General features: G+C 42.7%; 1 protein-coding gene across 1 annotated transcript in view; it reads right to left on the bottom strand.

Moving 5' to 3' along the window:
- Window positions 1–896: 896 nt before the first annotated feature.
- Window positions 897–20,965, bottom strand: part of LOC107191144 (angiotensin-converting enzyme) — a 53,481-nt gene continuing 33,412 nt past the window's right edge. Inside the window, exons 11-13 of the mRNA XM_015580110.1 lie at window positions 18,457–18,597; window positions 6,438–6,604; window positions 897–1,072 (exon numbers count right to left, since the gene is read on the bottom strand). Coding sequence (XP_015435596.1) covers window positions 897–1,072; window positions 6,438–6,604; window positions 18,457–18,597 — 484 coding nt within the window. The remainder of the gene's footprint in view (window positions 1,073–6,437; window positions 6,605–18,456; window positions 18,598–20,965) is intronic.

Raw genomic sequence — 20,965 nt, 5'->3', positions numbered from 1 at the left:
TTCGGGGATATTTTCGCGCGAAATCTCGCTCGTGCCGTAACAGATCCAGGAGATCACGAAGGGTCAATGTTACGTAATTGTCGCTCGTTGGTGGCGTAATTATTCACGTTAATGCGTCGCGTTTCCAAGTGCTTCGACGCATCGAACGATAAAACACTATATTTACACTATAGACATGTCAACCAACCGTCTAACTCGAGCCACACCCGGCAATTTTCGTCGTTGGCTCGCGACACAAACGACAATTGTTCGTAATCACGCGGGTAAATCCGTTTTTCCACAAAAAAAAAAAAAAAAAAAAAAAAAATGGCGTGTGGCGCACGATTACGAGGAGACGCGCGCTCTTATGCGGAATCGTTTAATAATTACAACCCATGCGCGACCGCAGCCCCGTTCAAACTCGACAATTTACGGTTTAAACCGGTTGATGAATACTTACACGACAACAATGGCTCTCGACCGTCGTTCAAGTCAGCCCCACGTGGGGAATTCGACGCGTCTGTTCGTTCGGAATGGACACGTTTCAAGCTGTCATAGCCGGCGTCGTCTCGTCCGACATCTACGACAAGAATTGCTTAAACGTTTGCTAATCCTACTCGTGGTACTTAATTACGAATTTTAAAGTTTCAACGGACCGTGAATTTCGCCAGGGGATTCGATTCCTCTGGCCGACGAAAGTCAGAGCTGTCTATATTATACATGTGATAGAAAATTGAAACGTGTTCGTAGAACATCGACACTGTGACATATGTCGATGTCATATCGTCGTGGAGCAACAAAGAAAACAAAATCGATTTATTTCCCGACAACCTGATGCTTCCGATATCAACCGATCGAGGAATCGTCGATCATGTTTTTTGGGCCCGATGGGGCATCGATAATACGCTCCAGGGCAGCTACAGAGGCTCGATCCACGAATTCGTTCCTATAACCCGTGATATCGTCAGTAATAACGTCGCGATTCCAGGCAGGATCGTCATCGTAGACGTCGAACCGGCACCGCCGTTGTAGAACCCGCTTCCGTAGACCTGCAGACCGGCGGTCTCGATGCTGCGCTTGCAATAATCCCCGTCTGCAATTCAGTTCGGACACAATGATCTCCGAGAGTGAGATTCGCGGTTATCGCAGACGGCTTGGTTATCGTTATTACGTCGATGAACAATTTTTATGACGACGATTGTGACCGCGGGAGGGCGGCCGATAGGCGACCGCGAATTACGGTGCAGAGAGGTGCATGGGCGGAGGTGATTGTTGCGAGATAACGAGCGTGAGAAGCATTGCGATGTGCGTGGTGGCCGTGTTGGGGAAAGAAGCAGGTGATTTGCTATGATAAGTTTCGAGGGATAGATAATGGGAGGAGTATGGAGACGTGGGAGGAATTTCATGAGGAGAAGGGGTGAATGGAGCAACCCTTGTTTCTGTTTTGGGTTAGGTTTTCGAAACCTGTGGACGCTGGAGCGGGGGACTTTGGAATAATAAAGTAGGGGGATTGGAAGATGAAGAGAAATATGTTTTAGGGGAAGGGGGTGGAAAGAAGTACTATAATAGCATAACTGTGAAGCCATCGTAAAATTTTCAATCCTTATGTATTGTGGTTAAAATAAAAAAGAAACGCTTTTTTCTAGGGAATACAATTTATCCTTTTCTGAAGGAACATTATTTCACAACGTGATTGCAGATATGCCATGCTTGGTTCGTTTTTATTTTAGCCACGATACATAAGCATTGAAAATTTTATCGAGGTTTTGTGCCACGCGGTGTATTCCGTTCCGTTGAAAATGTTAACAGTATTGCAGTGTTTTAAATTATTCCCTAGATAATATTAAAATATTGTTCCAATAAACACGTCTGGTTTTAATAAATATTTGTTGTTCAGTTCTCCATGAATCGCTGAGTTTTGAGGGGGCTGGCCGAGCCGACTGCGGAAATCGAGAGTTCGCGCTTCAGAGCGAACGAGAAGAAAGGAACGATTGTAAAATCCCGTAATCGAGATCGATAAAATAAAAAAAAGGGGGGGGGGGCTCCCGTTGATCGGGGGAAGTGACGGGAAACGAAAAAAGAGGTCGTTTTCCCTTTCGATCGAGAACCTGCTTCTGCGGAACACACATCCGTGACGTAACCATAGTCTCCTTTTTGTGTCACTGATCTTGGACAAAAAAGTCTCGATCGCACCACGGATTCTATCCCATGAATATCTTCAGAATTTTAAGAGGAACGGACGCTCATTAATTATTTACTTCCTCCGTCTTCGAAGCCGTGAATCAAACGCGTCGGAGACACAAGGAATATAAGAAATGTCACCGGATACCTACGGTAAAAGAAGAATCGCGAATTGGTGTGGGTAGATCGCAAGACAACTTAAGGGGGTATTCTACTGTAACCAGTAGAATTCTTAGCAAAAATCGATACTTAATTTTCAAATCGCAGCCATTTAAAAAATTTCCAATATTTCAACCCAAATTTGGTACCTGCGTAGCCATGCCCCAATAATGTAAGAATCTTTGTTTTTTATTTCAGATGAACAGAACGACCAGAATCATGGCAATCAATCCAGCAATTTTTTTTCGAGGTGGTCGACTTTCATGAGCTGCATTGCCATCTTTATTTCATATTTTCAGCTAAACAAAATTTTCATTTATAGTTTAAGATATAATGAATATATAAGAAAATCAGTCAGCATGAAAATCTTATATCGATCCCTTAGAAAAAATTTTAACAAACTCGCATGTCACAGTGGAATGCCCCCTTGAGTCAGAGGTCGCCGGGGATCACGCGAGACCTCGTTTCGGGGCCGAGAAAAGAAGTGAAAAAGGAAAGGGAAGCAGCGCGGGGCGGTATCGCGATCAAAAGAGAAATTATACAACCTGGCCTGTCCGCAATTTCTTTCTCCTCGATTACGCGCGGGTCACGTACATCTGCGCTTTCCATCGCGATCGATTCTCGGAAGTGGCCGATTTTTCCGGCTCGATATCGCACGAAACGATTTTCCTTTGTGCCCGCCGGTGAACGGTGTCGCGCTCGAAGCGGTTCAACACGTTCGCCATCACCATAATTGTGATTCGAAAACGTTCGTCACAGACCTCTCTAAGCTCCCCATCATTTTCCTAAGTGAAATGTCTTTACCTCGTTGATTGGGTATTAAAAAAAAATACAAAAAACAGAGAAAAAGAATAATATCAAATATAGATGAATATTTGAAAACATATCCTGTGTTTACGTCGTATGAAATATGTTGACATATAGCCGTACGATTTTTTAACTGTACCAATTCCATTTTTCAAAGAGATTTAGTTAATCGATCTACGTGCGTTTTGTGATCTGCAGAATAAAAATTCACCGTAATATAAATATTCATTTAAGTCCTAATTCCGAAACTTTGAAGGCTTTTTTTTCTTAATGATCTCATCTCTAAATACGAAAAACAATTACAAATTTATGTTGATAATGGGATAAAATTTTGTTAAATATTGTAATGAATAATATTAAAGTTTGTAACTCGAACGTTAAGAGTGATATAACTGCTTTCTGCCAGCCAACTTATGCAGCTAAAAGATTACACGTTTGATGGTTGGTCGAGCAGTGTTTCTGCAGCTTTTTCACCACGTTTTTCAAGCTGTATCACTTTGGTAGCAAAGATACGATATGTGGCGCGCTGATAACGAACGTTTTAAAGCACATTGCATACGATCGATGGGCAGCGTCGTTACGATACTATATCGATGATACAGTGTTATTCGACGGGCTTACGTTATTGATGAATCATACGAACGAATGGTACCATAAAGAAACCGCGAAATCGTTTGTGAATGTACACCGTGTCGTACAGAGTGTTACAGAATCGCTGGAAACATTGTATCCCAACAGTTGGCTTTGGACGATTGTTTTTATTTTACTAAATAGAAATCTGAACATAGTATATTTTGTCACACTTTATCGTGAAATTCTTTTCAAATTGGCCTTTACAATTATTTGTTTTTCAAACGTTAAAAATGAATCTTTCTAAAAAAATAACTGTTATTCGAAAAAATCGTACTATTCGAAGTATTCCAATAAATCGTACTATTAGAAGTATTCGAATTATTCGAGTACTTACAGTACTAGTCGAAATGACCCAACATCCATCGCGATACAGTATTTCCAACGATTGAATCTTATTCTGTACGCTACTTTAAATCTTTTACAAACAAACGTAGCTGGGGCGGTTTTCGATAAAGTCTTCTTTTTGACGCGCGCGCGATGAGAAGCATCCATTAGTGCACGCACGGATGCAAATTCGAGCGGTGGATCGGCGTCAAGGTGCAACGTGCAGTGGAATCGAGAATTGGAATTACCGAACGTGTCTCACGACGTTGGTTTCTCTCTCCACTATCTTTCATTCTCTCTCCCCATCATGTTTACGTTCGTTTCATTCTGATTTCACAATTCGTTGGTCCCACGGGGCCCGGAGAGCTTCGTGGGCCGAGGTTGAGCCGGGACCGTTTTGCGTTTTATGGCAGAAATAATGACACGTTACGTCGACCGTCGAGCCTGGATCCTCTTTGAGACACGACAGAAGCGTTCGCAGGTAGCGATCGGTAATCGAACGGTTCAAACACGTTGCAACTTCTGACGAAATGTTCGAACAGTTCGCGAAATGTATCCGGACATTTCAAACGTCTCAAACATTTCGAACAGTGTTCGATCGTTTCGAACATTTTCAACATTTCAAACAGTCGAACATTTGAAATGTCCAAACACTGTTCGAACAGTGTTCGGTCGTTTGAAATGTCCAAACACTGTTCGAACAGTGTTTGGTCGTATCCAGACGTCTCGAACGTCTGAAACCACCAGATACTGTTCGAACTGTTCAAACATATACCGCTGGAAAATGTCCATGTTCAAAGCTGTTTCTTCGTGGATCCATCGCAACTCGCAGGATCTATCTTTCAATCGATTTCTCCGAAGGTAACACTAAACGCGTTTGCAAACTCGTATATAAAGGGCAGATTAATAAACTCCTGTCTAGTTGGGCAATTCGTCTCGCTCGATTAATCGGCTATCAATTTTCGAAAACTAATTTAAAGAGATCCCTTTACGATCTTTTTAACACGCTATCGTTAACGGCCGCGTGAATTTGGATAATTTTTCCGGCGTCGTCCGTCGGATCGTTATTCAGCCGAATGTCGTCACACAATGAATATTTGTAGCGCTCGACGGTAACTGGCACGTGGGAACTGCAACCTTCAATCTGTTACGGTAGGAAGTTGCATAATTTGTAACAAGTTACGATGAAAGGCGCGCAGCACCGCGGCTACGGCTCCTACCGATCGCGGCCGTACGGTAACTGTGTGTGTCACGTGAATCGGTTCCTTGTTTGCGTCTAATTGCCCGAGGAAAAAATCGCTTGTCTCGAACAAGAATCGCTCGAAATGCCGCGCTCGGACGCGGAATTGGAAAGCAGGCCCCGACACGGGAGGAACGGAAATCTGATCTGGAGTTATTATCGAATTTGCCTTAACACTTTGACTGCCACACAATGGTAAAAATTATTTTGAATATTAAAAAATTTAAAGTAAAATTAAAAAAATTTAAAATATAGAGTTTGTCACTTTGGTTTACGAATGGCTCGAATATGGGTGACATTGCAAAAAGGCTCGATTGTGTAAATATCGTTACAAAATTTTTGCGTGGAATTGATGTCCCAGTAGAATTTAAAACAAAACCAACAGGAACTGTTAACTAAATGCATATATTTTCGACGATTTATGACTCAAAAAATGAATTAAAGCGTGTCTGGCTACGCACGGCCTTTTTCACTGTGGCACTCGACGCGTTAAAGGAACTTTCGTAGTGGGAAAGTTTTTGGAATTTCGGTTCTGATCTAGAGTTATTAATGTGTCTCGAAGTATACACTCCTAGGCAAAAGTTTCGAATCAATATTAAATTTTACTAAAGAAATTATTCCCTGATTTTTACCGAAACTTTCAATCTTCCAAGTTCGTTAAGTAATATAACTACATAGATTTGTTTGAATTTAGTTTCTTAACCATGGAGATCTTCAATTTTCCTATTTTGCAGATTGATTGGAAAGTTTTGGCCGCATGTGTAAGGAGCTGATGTAAGTTTACCATTATGCATAAAAGTGACACGAAAAATAAAATTACAGACGATAAAACTGTACTAGACGTGAATAATTTTATTCCCCTTGGTATTATCACATTTTCGCACAGTAAAATTATTAACGTCCAGTGAAGTCTCATCATCTGTTTTATGATGATTGGAAAAAATGTTAGTAAACCCACCTCGAAGTTATTTCTGATAATGACCCCAAGCACCGTTTACACACGTGCTACCAAAAACACCATCGAGAATGAAAATGGAATGAACGCTTGAACAAGCGGTGAAAGTGATCGACATGCGTTCATAAATCAATAAAATTTATCGAAAAACTTTCTCACCGTAAGACCAGCCGACGACGTCCCCGGTTCTCAGGTTCTCCGTTCTCAGCCAATCTTCGAGGGGCCTGAAGTACGCCCTCAACGCGGACGCGTCCAATCTGTCCTCGCCGATGGCTTCTTGAAGCGTCTGCTGCCACGGCACCGAGGACCCCTTCTCCATAATTCTCCTGAAAACCGTCGGAACAATGGGAACCGTCAGAGTTTTCCGTGACACGCAACCAGCGAAAAGAACAAAAAGAAAAAAAAAACTGGCTCGAGTATATTCAAATAACGAACCGAGGAGGGAGAAGAAGTTCGTGATTCGTGCACGCCTAGTAGAGGTGCTAACGATATTACACGGTTGCGACAGCCCGCAACAATGAAAAACCGCGGAAAATCCGCGACCACAGAGAGAACTGGAACGAGAGAAAAATAAAGAGGCGTAACGAGTCTTTCTGCCGCGCGATACTAATTAGGCTATCTTTGGCAATCGGCCGTGCGCTTCGGAGGCGTTCGAGAGTGCGTCCTGTATCCACGTTTTCTTGTGTGTCACAACAGACTGTGTTTCCATGCTGAATTAATGTCCCGATTCTGAAAGCATCGTGTGTGCATAGATTAACATCGGAACATGCACGCTACGTGTTCCACGTGAGACTCGGGTGGTTTCCCTTTCGGTGGAAGTCTTCTGTGCTCCTTTGTACCTCTGCGGTGGTTCAGGTAGAGTAAATTCTGGATAAATGCTCGGAATGATATCTACGTTAAATTCTTTTGCATTATTCCCACTGCTGGTTTTAATCTTTGAAATTGATGACGTAGGAAAATACTCTCTACGATAAGTGTTGTAAGGTAGTCAAGTTTCGAGCACTAATAGAAGATTTACTATATTCTTAATATATCCTGAAGTGCCCCTATCGTTCTGGATACTTTTTATGATGGTTTGAAATGGTTCGTCTCATTAAACCGCGTTTGGATCGTATAATTCCATCGGAAAGTCCAATATGGCGCCACAAGAGACGTCTGAACGGTAATATCGACGAATTCCTTCGGAGATAATGCGCGCTTTGATTCCGAACAACTACTCCCACACGAGGACGGTGATTTGCGTGGCCTGGCTGTCGGTTGTTATAGCGCGCATCACTGTCGTCATCGCGGTGAAACTCACGTTGTGCTTTTTTTCAGCCTCGTAAACGGGACGAGTTGTGTGGCGATGGGCGTGTATGCTCGGTTCTGCGTTTATTAATTAGAACTACGTGTACCGATTTCCATCGGATTGATAAACGTGACAAATTTTTGAAAATGTACAAATTTAGAAATCAACTAATTTCTTCAGTTTCGTAGTGGAATAAAGGTTGTAAAAGTTCCTAGTGAATACATCGCTATGACATTTTAATGATCGTTGTAAGAATATACTACCCAGTCATTTTAACTGCTTTGGTAGTTACAGTGTTAATTAAAACTCTCTGTTATATCTGTCTCAACTTCGACGACAAAGTGTCCCGACGTGAAAGATCAGTAATATAATTCGATCTTTCTGTATAAATCCCGCCAAAAAATCCTTTGGTACTCTAATTGACTTAATTTCGATCGCGGAAGGATAGTCGAACTCTTCCCAATGGACCGAAAGTGAACGTCGACAGGTCATCGACACGCTGAGTTCATGAATAATGACTCCGTAATCGAGGAACTGTTTTCAGATGGCCTGTCTCAGGTGCGTGGACCATCAAGGGAATCGGCCATTCAAATACAGAGGCATTTAAATACAATGGTCAGGCAGTAACGATAAAGAATTTCGTTACAGAGACTCGATGGATCGTCGAATCACCGGTCTCGGTTCTCTTCCGTCCGATCGTTCGATTCGCCAACGGTGTCCCTCGGATTTTACGGTGGAAATGGCGGCGCCGCAAGAAAAATCGTAAGCCAGACTCATTACGTGAATCGGTTTACGTCCGTGGCCGAGCTCGTTTCACCTGTTATTCGAGCTTCTTTCTCCGGCGACGTAACCCCTTTCCTTTTCCTCCCACATTTTTATCGCGACGGGATCACAAGTTTACAGACAATCGAGAGTCGAATGACACATCGGAGGGCTCTGCGTACAGGACATTATGTAAATAGAATTCGATCCTCGAGAATTGTCCGTTTTCTTCCTGCGTTACAGCAACACCGATCACGAGGTTTTTCCAAGGAACTATCGACACCGTACCCTTCCCTTAGAAGTCTAATGGCTAACGTCAGATTATTTCTTCTCGTTTGCCAGAGGCGAAGACGGAAATCTTCGGTCTTTTCTTCGATTTCATTGTACCTTCATTTGCCTCTGTGATACACTATTCGAAAGTAATCCGCGGTATCGATTCCAATTACACGGCACCGTTTCTCATGATTATGCAACAGGCTGCCCTTAATGGTGAAAAAAAAAAAGTGTTGTCGGATCGGTACAGCGAACCACGGGAACGGTTAATCGAAAGTGAAAAGTGCCTCGTCGATGGCCATTAAAACCATGACACAACACCGGCGATCTTTCGGAAAGTCATGCGGGTGTAGAAGCCGTTCCCTGTCCACTTCCGGTTCCTTGTTCCAGAAGGGAAGGGGTTGTGGGTCCAATCTCGTGGGAATCGACCGTACAGGCAAAAACATTTCGGTATGCCCTCGATGTAATTTATATCGATCTCACAATTTCCGGTGCTCTCGCCACTTGGTCGGACGAAATCGCCACTTTCCTGCCCCGAGCGCGGCGATATTTCGCAACGTGGGATGCTGGACGGGGCCCAAGTCTACGTGTCTCTAACGCGTTGCCAGACTTCGAACGATCTTGTTCATTTATTCGGGAAAGTTTATAGTCACAACGAAGGCGTTCGATGTTTGCTGTGGATTTGCGACAATCTGCTTAGAGTATAGAATTATCCGGGTCAACGAGCTGTTTTAGAATGCAGTTCTATTATTTATTGCAATGTATAGTTGGCTCTGTAGATTCTGATAGACAACCTTTTGACGCATGTAGTAGCGATGCACTTTTAACGTTAGATCATCTGCTGCTATTTGGTCGTCGAGCAAATTCTGAACGATCTACATTCGTTGGAGTCCTCGAAGGAAAGTTATGCTTCGTATCCACACGAGGGGAATTTTTATGTTCGTATCCACTTGAGATTAGTCTTCCAATAGGAGTATTTGGTCGTCGAGCAAATTCTGAACGATCTACATTCGTTGGAGTCCTCGGAGGAAAGTTATACTTCGTATCCACACGAGGGGAATTTTTATGTTCGTATCCACTTGAGATTAGTCTTCCAATAGGAGTATTTGGTCGTCGAGCAAATTCTGAACGATCTACATTCGTTGGAGTCCTCGAAGGAAAGTTATACTTCGTATCCACACGAGGGGAATTTTTATGTTCGTATCCACTTGAGATTAGACTTCCAATAGGAGTATTTGGTCGTCGAGCAAATTCTGAACGATCTACATTCGTTGGAGTCCTCGAAGGAAAGTTATACTTCGTATCCACACGAGGGGAATGTTTATGTTCGTATCCACTTGAGATTAGACTTCCAATAGGAGTATTTGGTCGTCGAGCAAATTCTGAACGATCTACATTCGTTGGAGTCCTCGAAGGAAAGTTATACTTCGTATCCACACGAGGGGAATGTTTATGTTCGTATCCACTTGAGATTAGACTTCCAATAGGAGTATTTGGTCGTCGAGCAAATTCTGAACGATCTACATTCGTTGGAGTCCTCGAAGGAAAGTTATACTTCGTATCCACACGAGGGGAATGTTTATGTTCGTATCCACTTGAGATTAGACTTCCAATAGGAGTATTTGGTCGTCGAGCAAATTCTGAACGATCTACATTCGTTGGAGTCCTCGAAGGAAAGTTATACTTCGTATCCACACGAGGGGAATGTTTATGTTCGTATCCACTTGAGATTAGACTTCCAATAGGAGTATTTGGTCGTCGAGCAAATTCTGAACGATCTACATTCGTTGGAGTCCTCGAAGGAAAGTTATGCTTCGTATCCACACGAGGGTAATTTTTATGTTCGTATCCACTTGAGATTAGTCTTCCTATGGGACTATTTGGTTGTCGAGCAAATTCTGAACGATCTACATTCGTTGGAGTCCTCGAAGGAATGTTATGCTTCGTATCCACTTGAGATTAGTCTTCCTATAGGACTATTTGGTTGTCGAGTAAATTCTGAACGATTTACATTTGTTGGAGTCCTCGAAGGAATGTTATGCTTCGTATCCACACGAGGTTAACTTTTATGTTCGTATCCACTTGAGATTAAACTCCTCATATGGTATCTTCCATAGTTTCATCTCTTCTGCTCGAAGAACAGGCTTTTTGTGCGTCATACTTCATCTGCTATCGCCCGATCCACTTTCAATTTACAGTTGATATACCGACATATACACCTCCATATTACCTAACATAACACTCGACGCGTCGAGCCACGAGTTCCATTGTCTGCCCATGGAATCACGAGTCAGCCAAGTTCCAGCAAAACTCCGTATCGAATGATTTACCATTTGCCGGCACGGGTAGAACACACCGAGTCACGAGGCCCGTCTACCACCAGCACACGGCACGGATCTACGGTGTGTGTTTTAAGGGTGATCTCTGACTCACTACGACGGTCGCCGTGTCTACTGTGGGAAACGTGTGTCATTTGACTAAAGGGAGGGGGTTTACGGTTTTGCACGATACCCGGGCCTCCGTTGTTATTTGCCTCGTTACGATCCGAGGACCTTGACAGGTCCCACAATAAGAGTGCGGCCAACCATCGTGCGCAAACTGTTTCCCCCGTAATTGTTGCTTCTATTATTATCGGAAAATACGACATAGATTTCCTTATTGAGCCACGTTGCTTAATTCCTTTCGGGAGGAGAGGGACTTTCGAAATACGAGCGACGCGATCGATCCACCGTGTTCAAGGACGGTACCACTCCATTTGCATGAATTTCAATGGATTCCCGGCAGTTAATCGTGACCATTAAATGTTGATCGGATACCGGTCGATCTTCGTGGGGGGATTTATGCTGATTGTCGAGATGTTGCTCGATTCGTTGAATTTCAACGAAAAATATTATTCTCGTTGGAGGAGAGTATTTTCGTGGTTTCAAATTACATATAACAATTCCCGCTCGGAACAATAACACTCATATATCAGTATGTTCCACGTAACGTAAGCACCTTAAATATCTCATTTTAATATCTCATTTTAACGCTCAAAGTGATGTCCCTCAACTTCGACACGTTTCTACACTAATCCCTCTGTCGTAATTGCTTTATTATTTAAATCTGCTTCCTTACATTTGTGGATTTTTGATATTCAAGGTGAAACCAAGGTCACAACTACTATAGGTCATTAAATCGGTCATGACTTCAACTACTAGGTCACAATGATAAAACTATATAGTTCCATTTAAAAAGAAAACACCCATGACCTAGAAAATTCGAAAAATATTACCTTCAGAAAAATTTGTAGTTTATCGCAGTACTTGTCAACCAAATAACATAGTCCCCTCAGATTCTTTCTGTATCGCCTAAAACAAGCGAGACACTGAAAGTGTTCACGTTAGGCAGGACACCCTGTATAAAGCGTCGAAAAAAAGGAACACCCAGAATTAACCGTGTTTCTCCGTGAATTATCGTTCAAAAATATTTCTCGAATGAAAAACATTTCCAGATCGGAATCCAACCGTTTCGACCGTTCTCGTTATTTTCGAACTCGCCAATCGATACACGCCCAGTCGCGATCGACCAAGTAAAAACACCGAAAAAAAAAAAAAAGAAGGACACAAGTCGAATTACCATTTAGTCGAGTCGTTAATGGGGCCCCGAGCACTGTTCCAGGAAACTGGAAATACGTATCAACAAGTCGCTCTCTTTCTCTATCTATTTCCCTTCGAATAATACCGTTTTCTCACCGTGCCGCTTTTTTCCCTCCCTCGCGCGGCAGGCTGTAAGTAAAGTTACACGGCCCCCGTGGAAACGGAAGTGCCGGGGCGCGTAACAAGCCAGCTTGCTAGCCCGAGTTTCTTCTGGTACGCGCGCGACACACACACATATGGAGCGTTTTTACCCGTTCGCAGGTTTCGTAACAGTTTTGTCCCCCGCTGATCGTGTTTCCGAAGATCGTCTGTCCTTCGATCAGAGAAAATCGCCTCTGGCAGCGGTTTGGCCGCGTGCCCGTGCACAGATTTCGATCTATCGATCTAGAGGGAGGGAAACAAGGACGAGCACGACGGTTAATCGCGAAATCGCATCGCGGTTTCCACTCGGTCTGACCGACGATTTTCCCTCGGACTGTGGCGAAACCTTGATATTTTAGTGGAAATTGCTGTGTTGTTTTTTTTTTTTAAACGAATTCAAGCCGTTGGAACGGATTTCGCGAAAGTTTCGTAGCTACGATCTATGCGTGTGTGATCGACGCTGCGATTGCGATACAGAACTCGTGTTTTTGTGTAATATTATGGATGGTTTTGCGATGAGGAGTTCAAGGAATTTTGTCGACGTTCGTCTGTACACGGACAAGAGGACCAACGATTGTTTAATAAATTCCGCATGGTGGGATCTGAACTCGAGATATAATATTTATATGCTTGTCGAAACGAGAGAATTAGTGGGTATTACCTAATCGACGAAATTCCTGTAACCTGTGACGATGTTGTAATCGGAAGGATGATGTTCCAGTGGCACTGGGTCACCGGTGTATACTTACGCTTCCCATCTGTACCACGAAACTTTGATAAATTTCGAACACTTTTTTACTCGAACGTTCCTTATCGTCGAGATTAAACGGTCTTTCCTTTCACAATGGCATCAGTAATTACCTCTCCCGTCCGTCAAGGAACGTTACGCAACGACCGTGAATAAACGAAAAAGGCAAGAAAACGGCTATCCGAAAAATTGTCCGTCAGTCTGTCAAAAATCTCTCTGACGCTCTTGACCAATCGGAAGGGGCTTTTGCAAATGAAATTTCGTAAACACGTATACAGGGTGTCTCGCCCGATTTTGACATCTTGATTTTCTCGCTATTGTTACTCGTAGCAGAAATGTTTCAGCGGAGGCTTGAATGGTACCTAGTGGAGCATATTCTGATGTTATTAGTTTTTTCGTGAATGTACGCGTAAAGATCATATAAAGGTCAATTTTGTTTTTTTAAATAGGATGAGGCATTTTTTAATACATCAATCGATGCAGTTGGACATTCGTTATAAAAAACTGCTAACCTATGTATAATAATTCTAAAACACTATTACTGTCGTACTAAGACGTTAGCGTTTATTTATAGGAATGGTAATAAAGTACAACAGTAATGGTGTTTTAGAATTATTTAAATTGAAATATCTCCTGAACTACTAACTTTTCGACATACATAGGTTAGCACTTTTTTATAACGAATCTCCAGCTGCATCGATTGATGTATTAAAAAGTACCTTATTCCATTTAAACAAACAATGTTGACCTTTATATGACCCTTACGCGTCCACTCACGAAAAAAGTAACATCAGAATATGCTTCACCCGATACAATTCAAGCCTCCGCTGAAACATTTTTTGCTACGAGTAACAATAACGAGAAAAACAAGATGTCAAAATCGGGTGGGACACCCCGTATACATATATTGTACCTACACACAGGACCAGGGTCAGTAATTTCTGCGCGCTTTAGCCTATCTACGCTAGATCCTCCAAAGCGATACGAACGATTTATTAACGCGTGGGGCTCTGCGCCATGACGCCACTATCGCCTTTAATTGCCCGTTTCTCGCGATCCCTTATCCGTGGTATCGGGTGGAAGCAACGGAGAGGAGGAGGGATACGACCGTGGCACGCGTCGAGGACGGATTTAATCGATCGAGATTTTCCAGTTGGTTCGAGTTTGTTTATTATTTTGTTTTTTTTTTTCAATGAAACTGATGTGCCCGAATAGAGGGCAAACGGAGATCAGTATCCAGCGTGCCTCGTCGGAGAATCGAGGGGACGGACGCCGGGATTGGCAGAGAAATTGCGGAACCGAATATAAAGGTTTCCCTCTCGTTGACCCAGATAACACCGTCGACTACCGGAGATTGTCAAGGGAGGCGATCCGGTCGCACACGCCGCGTGGATCGATATAATACACGTCTTAGGAGAGCCTTCGGACCCACCCAATCGTGAACACGGTATTTTTCAATCGGCTACGGCCAACTGTTTGCCCCGTTTTCCGACGTTCCTCGAAGGGTATCCGCCCCCTCCGTTCGAAAATATTGGAAGAACCTTGGGGATTTCTCCTTTGTTAACTACGATCCTCGGCAAACTCGACCACATTATATAATTCGCGATGCCTGATGAAATTTTGTACCCTCACGGAAATGACAGATGGACGTTTTGAAATTGTGAATACAATGTCGGAAAATGTGTCATTTTCCGGGAGATCGAGAAGGAACTGATTCGTTACGCTGCCTTTCATGTATTAACCCTTTGACCCTTTTAGTACCTTAGGGCCGATATATCGGCTTTCCATTTTTAATATAATTTCAAAATATGTCATGATACTTTTTTTATAAACTAAGTTTATGTAGTGGAACATACGTTTACTGGATAGGAATAATAAAATTTTTAGAAAAACCTGTAGATATCTTCATTTTTAAGAGGAATATGCTAATTTTAATGGATACCTCAAATATCGCAGATTTTTCAAGATATTTTTGGATTGTCCATTGTTACATCGGTGCAAATCTCATTCTAATGAGATACAGCATATGTATCATTCTCGTTATTTTCAAATAACGATTTAAGGGACTGGGCGTCAAAGGGTTGAGAAGCCGAGGCAGTCAGATATGGTGTTTGGCTTTGCAATTAATTCCCAAATAAAAGTTACATTTTTACCAAATCTGTCTAATCCCCTTAAACGAAGTGTCAACTAGCACGAAGTATTGGACATCAATTTATGACATTTTCCTGCATGATGCTTCTACAATTTAGAGACATTATTTCGGAAAATTGTAAATTTTTGACTTCTGTGTTATCATGCCGAAGAAATGGCACAATGGTAACCACAAAAGCAGGCTTTGCAACGCAGTCGTCTTCGAGACAGGCGCTCTGAAAAAATTCCTTCGATCGACGAAGCGAACGCGTGTAATTAGCAACGATGAAATAACGAAACGGTGACGAGACCGCATCACACGGATTAAAAATACACGAGGTGGAATTCTTTTTCCTTTTTTCTTTCTGACGAACGCCCACGAATTATCGCATCGCGGGCCCGTTGCAAATCCCGAGTTGATTTACGGACGATGGCCGTTGCGTTACGCGGCGCGTCGACGCGTATCTCGCTTTCCTTGGGGCCCCACGCGTTGATGTCTCCGCTCCAGCGACGCGTAACCGATGCGCGCGCGAGTGTAAAATTTTTTATGGCCGTCCAGTGTTTTATTTTTTTCGCAGTTTTGTTTTTCTTCACCCTCCCTTTACGCAACGAAACAGAAGAAATTCTAACGTCTTAACAACGACGCCAGCTGTGTTCCCTGCGCGCGAAACAGTTTTACGACGATAATAAAATCATTGGACAGCAAGGTGTCTCGATGACGCCTGGGTTTCCAGTTACGATCCACCACCTTGCTCTCTCGCCTCGAGAATCGAATCCGTCAAAACCCAAGATCTCCACGTTGAATCGTCGTCAGCACGGTTTCTACAAAACCCAATTCGATGTCGACACGTTTTTATTCGGGGATTAATGTGCAACCCTCTTACGTCACGGTTCCCGAGGCCCCAGTTTGATGGGTAAATTAAAATACTCCGGTGAAATTTCGGGAGTTATTTGATAATGTCAGAAACAACGTTCCTGGTATTTTTTCTCTTCGGGCGGTTTCGTAATTGCCTGTCCGCGAGGCTCCACGGAACACTAAATAATTCTGGTTTGTTCGACGGAATTTTTCATGATTCTTTATCAGTGGTCGGTATCGATGTTGAAAGGGGATTCGTTCCTCCGACGAGTCCGTCGATTTTCGAATTATTTCTTCCGGGAACAACAGTGAATTGCGGAACACGTTTCGACAGCCATCGAACCGGATGAATTTCAATTGTTGTGTCAACCATCGAGACTGTCCGTATAAAAGCAATCTTGAACTGGTTTCGGGTCTCGGCGGTCCGTTAAAACTGAAAGTTTTTACCGAAAAGTCGTCGTCAGCCTTGAATTTTAACCAGGTCAAAATGTCAGAATCTTCGCGACACTTTTGAATCGACCACGCGACGTTCAAGGAAAAAAAATCTGACCGAGTACACGTCAGATACGTTACCCGGACGAAAAACGATGGAAATTTCGAGCTGACAGGATCCTCGATAATCCGTGGAAAAAATATCGTGGCCATCGAGAATGATATTTCCATTGGAAAATGCGAACGCGATAGAAGCAAATGGACGCGACGACCGTCGTTCGTTTATCATCTTGAATACATAATTGGAATCTATAATTAGAGAGATTTTTATCAAATCCAAACCTATCGTTAATTCCGAGATATACCAAAGTTTCTCTCTCTTAAATCTTTCCGGGGGCCAAAGCGAATTTCTACTTACGTCCGCGGTGATTTTCGCAACTTATTCGAACAGCCTTCGTCTCGCCCATCCTAATCAGCTATTAATAGTTTCCGAACGATCGATAAACAACTGCATTCCGAATTAACCCTGGTTTTACGGCCACGGAAAGTTCAGACCGTGCTACAGAAAGAAAAAATCCTTTTCGGTCCGGTAAAAATTTATTCGCTCGAAAACATTCGTGCGATAAAATTGTACAGCGGAAAAAAGTGCAGACGGTGACGACGATTCAGGAATGCGGTCGAAATTTTCGTTTCTGTGTCTCTTTGGGAAGATACCGTCGTCGATATATGGTGTGTCGTTCCTTTTAATCGCGAAAAAACTGTTAATTTACCTAATTGGAACTGATCGCATCTTGCGAATGAAAGCTGCGAGAGATTCTTCGATTTTTGGTCCTTCTGTTATTGATTTTTTAACGATGTCGCCGGTCGATACTTATGATATTTCGGGGGACAATTTACCAGGCAGGGAAACGTCTCTCGAGATCCTAACAGCCGGTTCAGATGATACGGTTTTCGATCGAATCGGTAGGAGAAACTTGGGACGAATTTAATTGTTATAAAAACAAATGCCAATAGATCAACAATCCACTCCAACCATTTTTATACCCATTTCACCTGTTCTCCACCTCAGTTGTCGCCAACACGTAGCAATAAGCGGTTTTCTTAATATGACTACCCTATTGAATTAATATACCAAAAGTAAGCTTGCATTATTTATTACGTACTCGTTTGCATTTTTCTAAATCTTAAAAGCTATGTCACGTTTCTGTTTACATTTATCTTTATATCTCTATGTTTATGTCTATCTGTAAAGCAAATAAAAGTATCGTTTAAAAGCTTGTTTTCTATTACTTAGTTTTTTTTTTTCAATTTAGATACGGTGTTAGAATTATTTGGTAAAACTGGTATAATATATTTCAAGCTTTAAATTTCTTAATTCTAATTAGCTTAGAATTTTCTAAAAATTCTACAGAATTTAAAAGTCACAGACTCAAGAAGACAAATTGTTATGTTTCTCCCTTGCTTCTCCTAATAACCGATAACAGCATTCAAACGAATTTTCGGTGAAGATTGGAATCGTATGAAATGTATGAATGCTGTTTTATTATCGGTTCGACAAAGTTACCGATCGGTCGAAAAAACCGTATCGTCTGAACTGGCTGTAAAGGAGCCACCTTTCGTGCAGTTCCCTCGTCGATCTTGTTAACCGAACGTTACACGCTCGTGTTCGCGGTTTTACGATACTTTAATGCGGCCTTTGCCATCTAAGCGGCCCATTCAGCGTCGCTTTTTGCGGGTCCGTTCTGTTTAAACGCTCGGCCGTTCTAACACGATGCTATAACCCAAGGGGTTAAATATCATTCCAATTGTAAATGAACCACACAAGAATCTTGGCAACTATTCCACATGCACACCCTGTGTGTGTAAAGCAGACAAAACAATGGAATCTACTAAACGGCTCATAAACTCACCCCAGGATCCGTCCAGCCTCCGGGCTCCTGTAATAATCGCACCTGTGCAATGGCCTCCTGGGATCATCGACATACCTCTGTCCAGCAGCGTTGCACAGCGCCCTGTATATCTGGAACTGCAGCACCCCAGCCACGAAATTCCTGTAAAATATAAGAAAAAGGTGCACAGTAATTTACAGTTCATTTTCCTGCTTATGGATCAACATCAATCACGAGGATATCATCGATCTCCCCTTGATCATCCTACCTATTTCTGATCTCGAAACAATAGGTGGTTATAGGTACAATGATAAATCGAATCGAGCGACAAACGACTCGTGAGAGACGTAGGTAGACGATGAAATTAATTGTCGGACCGTTTAATGACCCCTGCGCGCTCGTTTCTTGAAGAAATCGCGGCAGGCCTCCTCAAGGCCAGTGTCAACGAGGTCGATCTCTGCCAGCTAATGGAATCCTTCGTCGACGCGAGACGAGGTCGGTTCGCTCTTCCCTGAATAGATCGCGAATGAAGAGAGAGAAAGCAAGGGGGACAGCGAACGCGTGTTTCACCGAGAACTCTTCATCGGCAACGACCTTTACGTAACACGTCGAGTTAGGTGGAGGCCCCCCTGAACGTTGTACACGTCCGTGTCTCCGCTTTCCATCGAAACTCGGCCGAGGAACACATTGCTATCTTGAAAACTGTTGGCGGGCCCCCGCGGATCGAAAGCGTGGAATGTCGCGCGCGCAACCGTTGCTCTCGGATGATCGTTTCATAACGTAATTACGGCGCCAGGATATTTTATTGGCCGGGATTTTTCGGCCCGCTTTCGCGACACGAATTTCACTCCGGGAAGCCCGGGGGAGGGGATCTTCGATAACTAACTGGCCCTCTAGGAGACTACGAGATCGGTCTGAATCGACCCTTTCGTTTCCACTGGGGCCATATGATAATATATTTTCAATTGGAACAATAAAATATTATATTTTTGAAATGTTAAAATATTTAAAATATTATAAATATGTATTTTCATATGCTTTTAAAAGTTTACCAATACAGGAAGACATTATTGGACCTTTGGTTCTTTCGTTTGCTGGAGTTCTAGAGGTGTGAAATTGTTAGCAGTACAATGAGAACTTAGAATATTTTAATCTCTTTCAAAATCTGCGTCAAGGTTTTGCTGATCGCAGGTAAGGAAAACGGGTTTTGTTGCGTGTAATAATTTTGTAATGTCCATTATTATACGTAAGTGTGATAGAAGTAAGAGAAAGGTGCCAAATGGCAACGAACGAAAAATAGCACCAAACGCTTTTAAAACGTTAAAAATATCTTCTGAATCATTTACATGACATGTAATACATACCAGAATGGGAAAAGAAATATTTCTTCCTAATTGTTAAATAATTTGTGAATAAAACGATTAACCAACTAGACTGTAGTTTTCTTCAATAATCTCGTTCTCGAAGACAGTTTTCGATGATGGTACCACTACTGTTGACCCATCAGTTTTCGATCTGTTTATGCATCTACTTTGTGATAGCTAAGCTCTTATCCCTATACGAGAGTGAATATGTCAAGCCAATTAATGTCAACGAAGGTGAAACCGAACGGTAGAAAACGTCAGTGGTCTCGAGCGATTACGCGGGCTAAGAATAATACTGCAGGCGAATTTTATCGATTGACCTTTGGGATCCGCCTACGTAGAGGATAGGAGAATCGCGTGTTCCTTCTATACACGCGTGTGGAAACTGATCCGAAGCGGGGTCGGCGCGGCGGGGCGTCGCGAGCCTTCATCGATATTCAAGGAGAGGAAAACACCTTTGACAATTAATTGAAACCAAGGTGAAACCTTCCGCCGTGGATGGCGAGGCAAGGTGCGTGATTCATGGATCTAGGTTTATATTCAGGCGCAAGTTATCGGCTCGGGACTCGAGCCGTTGCGACCGGTGACAATCATAGATCACGATCGCAGGTTTTTACGAAACTCGGAGGAACACGAGGTGAGATTCTGTGAATCGATGTCTCGCCAGAGTCGTTAGACAGTAGATTGATCGGCTTAAGTGGATTCGACTTTCAAATCTCGCCTGAAACGCAGCTTCTTTCCCTGCCCGTAGAAATCGATCTGTCACTTTTTTACGGGCCGAAGAGATTGAAAAAAAAAAAAAAAAAAAGAGACGTAGAAATTGTACTTGCGTCGCCTCGTGCCGCCTTTGTCGAGTCACGTGACGACGTTTCCCGTCGTTCGGGGGATTATTCTGACGAAATCGTTCGTGGTTGTGAAACACATTCAGAAAATTGCGGATCCACGCGCAGCCTATGGTCTTGGAATATTCGATTTCAGAACCGTTTCTTTAATACGCAGAGTGTCACAGTGGAAGAAGCTTGTACGTAGCCAGACACGTTTTACATTGTTTTTTAAGTCAACAATCGTGGAAAATTTCCTGTTTCGTTAATAGAGGTTGTTGGTCTTGTTTGAAATTATACGAAAATACTAATTTTACTTCCGTCGATATGAAATAAATCCCTAAA

The sequence above is a fragment of the Dufourea novaeangliae genome, unplaced genomic scaffold, assembly GCF_001272555.1.
Source record: "Dufourea novaeangliae isolate 0120121106 unplaced genomic scaffold, ASM127255v1 scaffold241, whole genome shotgun sequence".
Classification (NCBI taxonomy): domain Eukaryota; kingdom Metazoa; phylum Arthropoda; class Insecta; order Hymenoptera; family Halictidae; genus Dufourea; species Dufourea novaeangliae.
Note: the sequence above shows the minus strand (reverse complement) of the source record. Positions and strands in the feature narration are given on the sequence as shown.